The sequence below is a fragment of the Macaca thibetana genome, chromosome 10 (assembly GCF_024542745.1).
Source record: "Macaca thibetana thibetana isolate TM-01 chromosome 10, ASM2454274v1, whole genome shotgun sequence".
Lineage (NCBI taxonomy): Eukaryota > Metazoa > Chordata > Mammalia > Primates > Cercopithecidae > Macaca > Macaca thibetana.
In genome coordinates, this window is record NC_065587.1 from 63,114,218 (window position 1) to 63,126,130 (window position 11,913).

An 11,913-nucleotide genomic window follows, 5' to 3' on the forward strand; every position below is an offset into this window, starting at 1 on the left:
CCAAAGTGCTGGGATTACAGGCGTGAGCCACCACGCCCAGCAGCAGCACTTTTGATCGTTATTTCTGTTTATTGGTAATAGTAAAAAATTAGAAACTACCCAAATGTACATCAAAAGTGAATTTGGGCCAGGCACAGTGGCTCACGCCTGCAATCCCACCACTTTGGGAGGCTGAGGTGGGCAGATCACTAGAGGTTAGGGGTTTGAGACCAGCCTGACCAACATGCTGAAGTCCCATCTCTACTAAAAATACAAAAATTAGCTAGACGTGGTGGCACACGCTTGTAATCTCAGCTACTTGGGAGGCTGAGGGGCAAGAATCACTTGAATCCGGGAGGTGGAGGTTGTAGTGAGTCAAGATTGTGCCACTGCATTCCAGCCTGGGCAACAGAGCAAGATTCTGTCCAAAAAATAAAAAAATTTAAAAAGTGAATTGGGTACATAAATCAGTTATTTCTATCTGGTGAAATGGTATAGAGACACTAAAAAAGAAGGAGATCGGACAGGCATGGTGGCTCATGCCTTTGGGAGCCTTGAGCACCCAAAGGTGCTAATTCCAGCAGTTTGCGAGGCTGAGGCAGGAGGATCGTTTGAGCCCAGGAGTTCAAGACCAGCCTGAGCAACATAGTGAGACCCTGTCTCAAACGAAAAAAAAGTGATAAAAAGGAAGGAAATCTAGACATACCTAGTGACAGAAAAGTGTTCATGTTTTACAGTTGCAAAATAAGTTGTCATTTTGGTAAATGTATGTTGAGAATCTCTTTGGTGTACAGGACCATGGACAGTGTCCACTGTCCTCTCTGTATAGCCTAGAATATATTACAATGAATATCCATTACTGCTCTAATGGGAGAAGAACAACAGAAAGAAAAAATTGGTCCAGTGAGGAGCTTCAGCCCTTGGGAACTGGTTTATGGCTGAGTCTCAGTTCCTTGCCTGGCTCATCACCCAGCGCACGGTGGCCCATATCTCCTGGCTCCTCTTGACTTCCTGCCTCCCTCTTCCTAGGATGCTGTTTGTGACTGTAGCACCCAGTCTCTCACCTCCTGCTTCGCCCGTTCGTCCCGCTCTGCCATCCGCCACTCTCCTTCCAAGTGCAGGCTGCACCCTTCAGAGTCCAGCTGGGGTGGGGAGGAGAGGGCACTCCCCCTCAGCGAGTGACCGAGCAGCCAAATTCCCCGCCTCAACCAGCCAAGCCCCTGGATAGCAGAAGGGAACCAGCGGAGACGAGACGAGGTGAGGCGAGGGGCTGTGTCCTCAGCATTGCCTGGCCCTGGAGGGACAGCAGCGATGCCACTGCCAGAATGCAGCTTTCACATCAAGGTAAAGCCGGGTCTCCTGCTGGCCCCTGGGTGGTTAGCTCCGACTTCCCAGGGGAAGGCAGTGAGTGGGAGAGAGACCAAAACTGGGCTTCCCAAGCATCCACTGAGAGATCCGTCAAGAGCCGATCCCTGGGTTCTAAGAGAGAGCCTTGCCTGGTTCTGCCCATGCCTCCCTCTTGGAAGAGCCCAAGAAGGATACATGTCTGGCCATGCCTTTGGGGAAAAGGAGTCAGAGAGATGTTTCCTGCTGACCATCCACCCCTTCATTCAGGAGGAGACACTGCTGAGAAGAACAGGCTTTGCTCTAGGGCTCCATGTTGGGTTCCTGGTGGAGCACTGCTGGGCATCATCACCATCACCTCCTTCTCTCCACCACCTCCTCCTCCCAGGCCCACTGCTCTAGATTGCTGGGACACTAGGGGGCATGATAGGGCAGTAGCCAGGGCCAAGTATCTGCTTGGAGTCCTGGAGCCCTGGATCTCCCTGCCCATAGCCTGGCTGCAGCAAGAGCTGGGAGGCAAAGTGGAAATCTGCAGGGCTCAGGGTTGGGGAGTGATTGCAATTGCCTTCCTTGCCAAAGTGACTTGGGACCCCAATGTTCCCAGCAGACCCTTTGAGGATAGAAATAGGTAGAGTCAGTCTCAAGACCTGGTGCATAGATAAATGCCTGAATACACTGCCTTGATCTTGATCTTAGAGGCCTCTCCCTGGCACCCTAAGAGGGGGTAGGCACTACATCTCCACTGTGTTTACATCCTGCAGCTGGTAGGGGGGCAAAGATATTCCCAGTAAGAGACTCTTGGTTGGCCAGGTCAGGCCCAGGAGAACACCGAGAGGCCAGAGCCCAGGACACAGCAATAGACTGGGGCCTGGAAACACATATCTTGCCTAGATTGTTTATTTGAATTTTTCATACTATAAATATTTAAGGTGATTTACTTTATTTTAATAATTTAATTTACCCCAAAGTCCTTAAGGTAATTTATTGGAGGTTGAAACATGCATTCTTGCCACTGGGACAACATGGGGCTTCTAATGGCATGGACAGCCACGGGGTCCCCCGGGTGGACAAGGCAGCTTGGCAGCCAGGTTTGGAGACCTGGTCTCCTGGTCAGTTTTGGAGGGCCCCTCAACAGAGCTGGAGCCCTGTACCCCAACACTGCTGGCCATGTGGCCTCAGAACACTACTTATTACTCAATGCCTGGTACTTGGCCAACCCCAGCTGTCAGTCTGTAAATACTCACTGACAAGGTGGAGGGCTGAACAGCCATCACCACTCCCCAGACATTCTCCTTGTCTGTCTCATTTCCCTCCCTCCCTCTGACACCTTTCTTCATGAGTTGAATGTGGATTACTAAGGCTCTATCAAGAGCGTGGAGATCCTTCCAAGTTTCCCAAATGAGAACTCGCAGGAAAACAGGACTGAACTTTGATAATGTGGTTTATCGCAGCTTTGCACATGAACCTGAGTGTCTCCCAGCCTGCCTCGGTTCTCACCAGCCTGCCAGCCTTTTCACCAGCCTCTCTCCTTAGCCTTATGGCCTTTCACGGCTCTTCTCCCTGCCCCAGCTCTGCTGCCTGCCCTTTCTCACGTCCTCCGTGAGCTGCCTGAGCTATTGGTTGGATTTCAACGTGGCTCATTGCAGCATGTGGGGGAGTGCCTCCCATGGCCTCCCCTTGGTGCCGGTGAACCCCTTTTGGTTGCACACATGCTCCCCCGACACACATAGACATGCAGCCTTCCTGTAACTGACTGGGGACCCAGAGTGGAAACACCAGTATGGATCAGCTTGTCTGCAGAATTGCCCATCAGGAAGACCAAAAGCCAGTAGCTTTGCTGATTTGCCCCCAGGACTCTGGAGGCGCCCATGCACTCCCACCTCCACCTGCCAGTTCCCAGACCCATCCATTCGGGATCACCTGGACCAGTTACCCCAAGTCCTGCATCTCCCTTCCCTGCAGGCTGAACACCAGGGTCATGCCAGTCCCGCCAGCCACTTCCTCCATGCCCCAGTGACTTGTGTGGGCAGAGCAGGCAGCCAGTGGAGCTGTGGGCCAGTTCCACTCTGGGATGCTGCTGCTCTCGCCCATGAGGTCAGGGGGGCCCGCCAAGGTTATCTCCAGGTGAGGGGATTCACATCAGGCCACATGTCACCAGAGGCCTTCTGCCACCTCCCAGAGCGACAGAGAGCCAGGGAGGCTGCGTACCCAGCCTCGGGGAGAAATCCCCGTGGGACATGAGCCCCAAGACCTACGGACCACTCAGCCTTACCATCATACTATCCAAGATTGTCCTTGCCATCTTCGTTGTCTCAGCCAGACCTTGGTTTTCCGTAAAGCCCGTTTCTACTTCCTGCATGCCACTGTGCAAGGCCACTCATCACTGTTCCTGCAGAAGCCTCCGGACGTGGGGCTGGATGGGGTTGAAAACGTTACATGTAAATATTGGTTTGGTTCGGTTTTTAGCATTTTACTTGGTAACTGGTTGTGTTTTCTTTTTTGGGGTGGGGGGATTGGTTTGTAAAAACTCTCTACTCTTTTGGAATGTAATTTCTAAGTTTGTTTCTTTCTTCAAATGCCTTTTAAGTCTTGGTAACATTCCCAAAGCAGAAAACTGCCTGACCCACAGTGGGGATTCCCTGGAGAATCGGGGTCCCAAGAAGGAATGCTGCCCTTCTCGAACCCTTTCTCCCCCCTTCCTCCTGCCTCTCTGCCTTTTACTGCTAGCCCCTTCCTCCTCCTCCTTTATCCTTCTTTCTCCTTTCCCCATCTCCACTCTCTCTTCAACCAAAGTCCCAAGGAACCCTCGGGTCCCAATCCCCCATAGACCACTTGGCTTGGGTCCATGGGGTTGGCACCAGTTGGTTGGGGGAAATGGGGGACCAGTTGGCATGATTGGTCCTAAACTGGGAAACCTCATGTTTCATATGTCTGACCTCTTTCCAGAGCCAAATCAGCCCCTTTCGGAATGATGACTTCATTGGAATGCAAATCAAGTCATTTCGGTGCATCAGTGGCTCTTAGACCTGCATGCACGAGACATCAGAATCCAATTCCCTGACCCTGTGCCAGCCCTTTCCCCCAGTTTATTTCCCACCAAAGGCTGACTTTAAGAGGTCTTGCTTTCTGTGAACTCAAGATGGAGCCCACCTGTAGGCATCCCCAGGGGCACTGTTCTACAAGTTGGCTTCCGATGTGACAAGGCCAAGGGCTCAAAGACCTGACCCTCTTACACCCTGTGCTGACATGGTTCCATCATGTCCACCCACATGCACTTTTATGGTTTCATCACCCAGCCTCTTCTCCTCTGGCCCACCCAGCGTCCAGGCTCTTTCTCCCTCTCCCCTCCTATCTAGAATGTCACCTGCTTCTAGCCTCACCAGACCCCCCAAGCTCCCACTACTTCTTCCTTAATAATAGTAATAATAATTGTCATCATCATCCCCTACACATCCCACCTAAAGCACTTTACTATTTAGAAAACGTGTCCCCTGGCTGGGCACGGTGGCTCACTCCTGTAATCCCAGCTCTTTGGGAGACTGAGGTAGGCGGATCACTTGAGGTCAGGAGTTCAAGGCCAGCCTGGCCAACGTATTGAAACCCTGTCTCTACTAAAAATACAAAAAATGAGCTGAGTGTGGTGGTGCACACCTGTAATCCCAGTTACTCGGGAGGCTGAGGTGGGAGAATCGCTTGAGTCCAGGAGACAGAGGTTGTGGGAGCAGAGATCGCGCCACTGCACTCCAGCCTGGATGACAGAGTGAGACCCTGTCTCAAAAAAGAAATCGTTTCCCACCCCACATCTCCTTCAGACCTCTCAGGGACAACTCGTGGAGGCAGCCTTGGTAGGACATGGGTTAGTGCACCCATTTTGCAGATGAGGAAACTGAGGCACAGTTCTCATCCCAGAGCACAAGAAGTCACACTGAGTTTAGATGAGAACTTGAGTCCAACTCTGTCCTGTTTGCTGTGCAAATCCACTGCCCTACTGGGGGCTTTTTGTGGGTCCAGAATACCCAGAATATGCTACTGGCCAACCCAGGCATAAAACAAGTCCATTCCAGATCACTGAGCCTGTGTATGCCAGAGGGTGATCTGAGGTCCCCATTCAGCAGAATTCTCTGAGGGCATGTTCAGAATGCAGATTCCTGGACCCCACCTTGAATCTGCATGCTTAACAAACTCTCCTGGGGTTGGGGGGTGGGCGCAGCGGTCACACCTGTAATCCCAGCACTTTCGGAGGCCGAGGTGGGTGATCACTTGAGCTCAGGAGTTCGAGACCAGCCTGGCCAACCTGGTGAAACCCCGTCTCTACTAAAAATACAAAAATTAGCCAAGTGTGGTAGCACATGCCTGTAATCCCAGCTATTCAGGAGACTGAGGCAGGAGAAATCACTCGAACCCCGGGGGGAGCAGAGGTTGCAGTGAGCCGAGATTGTGCCAATGTATTCTAGCCTGAGCAACAGAACGAGTCTTGTCTCAAAAAACAAAACAAAACAAAAACCGCCCTCCCAGAGGGATCCTGGGCACTATTGGCCACACCATTGGTGTTCTTGGCCCTGATCATTAGGCTATCTTTCTTAAGTTTTTTTAAATTTAGTTTTTATTTTATTTATTTATTTATTATTTATTATTATTATTACTATTATTATTATTTTAGAGACGGGGGGTCTCCCTATGTTGCCCAGGCTGGTTTCAAACTCCTGGGCTCAAGTGATCTGCCCTTCTTAGCCTCCCAAAGTGCTGGGGTTCCAGGCATCAGCCACCGTGCCAGGTCATCTTCCTTTTTCTTTTTTTTTTTTTGAGACAGAGTCTTGCTCTGTCGCTCAGGCTGGAGTACAGTGGCGCCATCTCGGCTCACTGCAGCCTCCACCTCCCTGGTTCAAGCAATTCTCCTGCCTCAGCCTCCCAAGTAACTGGTATTACAGGTGCGTGCCACCATGCCTGACTAATTTTTGTACTTTTAGTAGAGACAGGGTTTCACCATGTTGGCCAGGCTGGTCTTGAACTCCTGACTTCATGTGATCCACCCACCTTGGCCTCCCAAAGTACTGGGATTATAGGCATGTGCCACCACGTCCAGCCTTATCTTTCTTTTAACCAAGAAACATGATGCCGTATCTTAAAAAGAGCACTAAGCCCTGAGCAGGGACTTAAGGGATCGAGTCCCCAACCAAACTGATTTTATTACTCAAAAAGGATTTTCAAAAAGGATCAGAGGCTATTTACAATATTAGTCAGAGGGGTTCAATAAAATAAAAATAGGAAGTAAAAAAAAAAGACAAATTATTATCTAAATCTAACGTGTAATTCCCATAATCATGCAATTAAATTTTACTCTTGAGTTTCCTGGCAGCCATGGTAAAAAGAGAAACACATCAGGATTTATAATTTTCATCATCCAATTATGGGAAGCAAGCATGTTTGCCCCAGGAGATGAACTCTTCTACTAATTTATAGCATGTATCCTTTCATCTAGGGCCACTGAGCCAGTTGGTGAGTCAACGGGTGAACCTAAGATGCAAGGATGTTTTCCAGGTGACTATTTAAAAAGTAAAAAATCCACCGACGTGAATGACCTTGGCAAGATCATGTGGCTAGTCTATACCTCAGTTTCCCCGTCTATAAAGTGAGGATAACGTCCCACCCCATGTAACTGTGGTGAGGACCAACTGCAACACTGTGCCTGCGAGTCCCCTTGGAAAAGTGTCAGGTTCTACACAAATGGAGAGTGGTCTGACCACACTCAGTGTCCCCAGCCCAGCCTTTCAGTGCCCTGGCCCTGGGGTGGGGGACAATACCCTCTTTACTCCATTCACTAGTCTTCATGAATAGCAAGGAGGCCATAACATAATTTGGTCTAAACCCCTTCCTTTTTAAAAAAATTATGGCAAAATATGCATAACATTAAATTTTCCATTTTAAAGATTTCTAAGTGGCTTGAAGTACATTCACAACGTGTAACCGCCACCTCCAGAACTTTTTCATCACCCCAAACTGAAACTCTGTACCCACTAAACAATAACTCCCCATTCCCCCTGTCCCCAGCCCCTGGTAACCTCTATTCTACTTTTTTTTTTTTTCCTCTGTGGATTAGCCTATTCTAGGTATCTCTTTTAAGTAGAATCATACGGTATTTGTCCTTTTGTGTCCAGCGCCCTCATTTTTTGAGATAAGGAATCAGGTCCAGAGAAGGCAGTGGCTCACCCAAGGTCACACAGCAAACCACAGGCAGAGCCAAGACCAGAACCCAGGTTTCCTGACTCCCAACAGGTCTTGCATCCCCAGTAGTGAATGAGACACTGCTTCGACTTTCTGTAATCTTGGTTTAGCCCCTTCCTCTCTCTGGGCTCAGTCTGTTTCCTACCACTCACCCATTCTTTCTTTATCATCTCCCTCCAAAGTCTCTTGTCCTCCTGCCTCCTTTTCTCCTTGGCTGGTTCCTACCAGCAGATGGAGTGGCCCTGGCCCATGCCAGATTTTCTTCTTCTGGGTCTGGGGCTCACTGTAGAATTCAGCCCTCAGTCCTCCCAGGATGTTCTTCCCAGCACTGCTCCCTCCTGCGGATTTTCCTGTAACCTCAGTAACTCGCTTCCCATCCCCCTGCTTCCTACCAGGGAAGCCTTCCTGTCGCGTCTGTGGTTTCCCAGCTCTGATATTTGCTCTCAAATGTGGTGGTGTCCTGGTTCTGTGTTTATTTATTTTGTGTTTTCTCACACCAAAAAAAAAAAAAAAAAAAAAAAAAAAAGCCTCTTCCTCCAATGCATCAGGAGGCACCAGCCCTGCCAGGCCTTCTCATTGGGCTCACCCCTCCCCAGCAACCCCTGCGTCCCACCCTTGAGCCATGCTGTCTTCTCTGTAAGCAGCCTGCCAGCAGCAGCCCCAGCACTTTGCAGTGGGCATGTGTGTGGTGGTGGGTGGGGGGCTTGGATCCCTCCTTTTTCCTCCTCTGCCCTGCCCAGTCCCAGATGGCCTTGGTTGTAAAGCAGGTGCTGCCTGACAGGTTCTTCTCTCCCTGTCCCTGGTCATCGATCCATCTCTTTGTCCATTCAGTATCCAACCATCCTCTCCATTCTCCTCTGGACCTCACCACTCTCAGAGCTGCTTGTCCTGGCAGAATCTACAGTTCACCCCGACTCTACCCCTTACCCCTCCCAACCCAACAGTATTTGCAGTTTGCAAAATCCACAGACCCAAGGTCCTAAGGGGAGTGAGGACATGATGCTGGGCCCATGTCTCCTGCTCAGGGCTTCTCTCCACCGCCAGCCCTGCCGCTCCTTCCTCACCCTCCTTGGAGCCTCCTCTGCTGCTTGTCTATCCCAATGGCCCTGCTCCCCTCCCTTCTTGCCCTTCACCAGCTTTCTGGACACCATGCCCTGAGGAAGGGACCTTTAGTTTTCTCTAAACATCTTTGAAGGGCTGAAGCAGTCAGGGCCAGCTGCCTTGTCACTATTTGGAAGCTACTCAAACCATTCCCAAGAAGAGGGGCCTCAGCTGGCAATCTGGAAACCTGGCCCAGGTCTGGGCAGGTGTCTCCACTTCTCCCACCCTCCCAGTCTTGTGATCCTGTGATGAGCACCAGGATGGTCCTGTGGGCCCTAGAGCACCCCTCTTGCTGTAGGGTTTTGCAGCCCATCCATTCTCTACTGGGCCCTGGTATCCTGGCTCCTCTCAGCTCTGCCGCTGATCTCTGTGCCTTAGTTTACTTCTCTGCACGGGGGACTCACCCCAAGACCATTTCCAGCAGCTTCCCAGGTGATATCATGCCCCAAGGCTGGGCTTTGCCAGCTGTGACCCAGCTCCTTAGTGCTGCCCAGGAGGCACCAGGTTGCTGAGAATGAGGTGACTGCGGGCACCATTCTCAGCCAGTGGTTCTTGTATTGCATTCCAGCAGCAGGGATATCACCTGGGAACTTGATAGAAGTGCAAATTATTGGCCCCACCCAAGACTCACTGAATTAGAGCTTATGGAGTGGGGCCTTACAAGCTGGGATTTTAAGGAGCCCTCCAGATGATTCTGACATGCATAAGAATATGCCAACTGCTGATCTGGGCTAGCCATTAGTATAGCCTGGGGAGGGACTGGGACTGGCTAGGCCAAGAACAGGTGGAAAACACCAGCCTCATCTGGACTCCTGAGATTGGGAATCACCGCCAACAAAAACCAACCCTATAGTCGCTCCTCTCGGAAGAGGAAGAGAAGTTGGAGGGCCTGGAGAAAGCATACATCGTTTCTTTCCCTGCTTCTGCACTTGTCTCGGTTTTACAAAAGGCTGTGTGGATGGTGCCAGCCAGGGAGGGTGTGGGAGTCCTGGGGAGGCAGGAGGCAGAAGACCCTGACTGTTTATCCCTTGGGAACCTCACCATAGGCCAGATAGCCCCTCTTCAAATGGAAAGAAATCTTAACTCCACAAGGAAAGAAGCTGAAATCCCCAGTTCCTCCTCCTCCCAACCCCAGGGATACCTTGTAGACAGTGCCAAAAAACAGCTCCAACCCCCAGCAGCTGGGAAGAGAGCCAGAAGCTGCCCTTCCTCCTCATCCTGGCCCCTCCCCAGCCCCCGCCAATACTGTGAACCCCCTTCCCACTCAGCCTGGTTTCCTGGTGAGGGTCCTGCAGTCGTGGGCCCTGGGGGACCCCCAGGGCAAGGCCCATGGGAGGGAAGGGACCAAGGGCATCCTTGGGCCAACTGTCCACCTCTCTTGTCCACTGTTCTCTCCTTTCCACTTCTGTCTTCAAAAGGCTCCTTCCCAGGATGGATCGGGTGCTAGGACAACTGCAGTCCAATCCACCAGCTCTCCCTGCCCCTGTGTCTTATTTCAGACATGAGAATAACTGTACAGTGTAAACTTATAAAGCGTTTTTAATGGTTGTAGATTGGAAATAAAGTATGTCATATGAACAGTTGCCATGGACTTGGCCTCCTCTCTGATTTTTCTAATGAGGTGGGTGGGGGCCCCAGCAGATTTGAAACCTAACTTTTCCCCACTCCCAGCTGCCTGGGAAGTGGGGAGCCCAGGGAGTGCCACAGCCAGCTGGCTGGTTTGAAGTCATGTGGGAGGGGCCACCAGGTGTTCTGGCTGCTGCCTGCTGATACTTCAGCGTTTCCCACACAGTGTGATGTGAACACTGAGAAACAAATGCAGTCTTCAAAAAGAAGAAAAATAGAATTGAACCACAAAAGACTTTAACAATTTTATGCAAGAAAAAGATACTTTTAGATGTGTGTCAATTGTCTATTGAAATGTAATTAATTATTCTGAAACATTTCTTATACCCCACAGATGCTATGGGTCAGGAATTTGGGAGCTGGGTAGTTCTGATTCAAGGTCTCAGGAGGTTGAAGTCAGTTGTCAGTCAGGCTACAGTCATTTGAATGCCTGATGGACTGATGGACTGGAAGATCCATTTGCAAAGTAGCTACTTCTCATGGCTGGCAAGACAGTGCTGGCTGGCTGCAGGAGGCCTCAGTTCCTCACCATGTGGACCTCTGTAGGACTGCTTGCGTGCCTTCACAACATGGCGGCTAGCTTCCCCCACAGCATGTCATCTGTGAGAGAGCAGGGAGGAAGTCATGATGTCTTTTATAGCTAACCCTTGAAAGTCACAGACTAGGCCGGGCGCAGTGGCTCACGCCTGTAATCCCAGCACTTTGGGAGGCCAAGGCGGGTGGATCACCTGAGGTCGGGAGTTCGAGACCAGCCTGACCGACATGGAGAAACCCCGTCTCTACTAAAAATACAAAATTAGCTGGCTGTGGTGGTGCATGCCTATAATCCCAGCTACTTGGGAGGCTGAGGCAAGATAATCTCTTGAACCCGGGAGGCAGGGGTTGCTATGAACCAAGATCGCACCATTGTACTCTAGCCTGGGCAACAAGAGCAAAACTCCGTCTCAAAAAAAAAAAAAGTCACAGACTATAATGTCTGCAGTATCTAATTGGTTATATAGACCAGCATTCTTCAGCATGGGAGGGGACTACACAATGGCATGAACACCAGGAAGCAGGGATCATTGGGGGCCATCTTAGAAGCTGGCTACATGATACTTTCATGTATCTCTTTTATGAGGGGCTAATAACAGCCAGGCATGTGCTGGGTATTGAGGATACAATGGATGGGCCTGGAAGATGTGAAATCAAATGTCAATGGCAGGGGGAGCCCAGGGTGCTCAGCCAGCCCGGAGGAAACAAGAAAGGCTTCACAGAGGAAAGGACATCTGAATGACACCTAAAATTGAGATGTTGACCAGATGAAGGCCATGGTGGTGTGTTGTAGGCAGGAGACTGAGGGGAAGTGGTTCCAGGGAGAGGGAATAGCATGTGTGAAAGCCTCGTAGAAAGAGAGCAGAGCAGAACTGGGGAACTGAAAGAAGAGGCTGGGTCAGATCACACAGTGCCTTTTTTCTTTTTCCTTATTTTTTTTTGAGCTGGAGTCTTGCTCTGTTGCCCAGACTGGAGTAGAGTGGCATGATCTCAGCTCACTGCAACCCCGGCCTCCCAGGTTCAAGTGATTCCCCTGCTTCGGCCTCTCAAGTAATGGGGATTACGGTGCATACCACCACGCCCAGCTAATTTTTGTGTTTTTAGTAG

The 11,913-nt window shown here is 50.6% G+C and overlaps 2 protein-coding genes across 6 annotated transcripts in view; one reads left to right on the top strand and one right to left on the bottom strand.

Moving 5' to 3' along the window:
• SOGA1 (suppressor of glucose, autophagy associated 1) overlaps positions 1-10,227 on the top strand; it is a 90,040-nt gene extending 79,813 nt beyond the window's left edge. Inside the window, exon 15 of the mRNA XM_050806989.1 lies at positions 1,009-10,227. Within this exon, the coding sequence (XP_050662946.1) occupies positions 1,009-1,161 (153 nt within the window). The 3' untranslated portion in view covers positions 1,162-10,227. The remainder of the gene's footprint in view (positions 1-1,008) is intronic.
• Positions 1-11,913, bottom strand: part of MANBAL (mannosidase beta like) — a 634,273-nt gene that overhangs the window by 524,225 nt on the left and 98,135 nt on the right. Inside the window, exon 1 of one of the 5 annotated variants that reach the window (XM_050807393.1) lies at positions 11,811-11,814. The exons of the other annotated variants lie outside the window; for them this stretch is intronic. The gene's annotated coding sequence lies outside the window, so the exon portion shown is untranslated. Of the gene's footprint in view, positions 1-11,810; positions 11,815-11,913 lie in introns of those variants that run through there. 5 annotated transcript variants of the gene reach the window in all.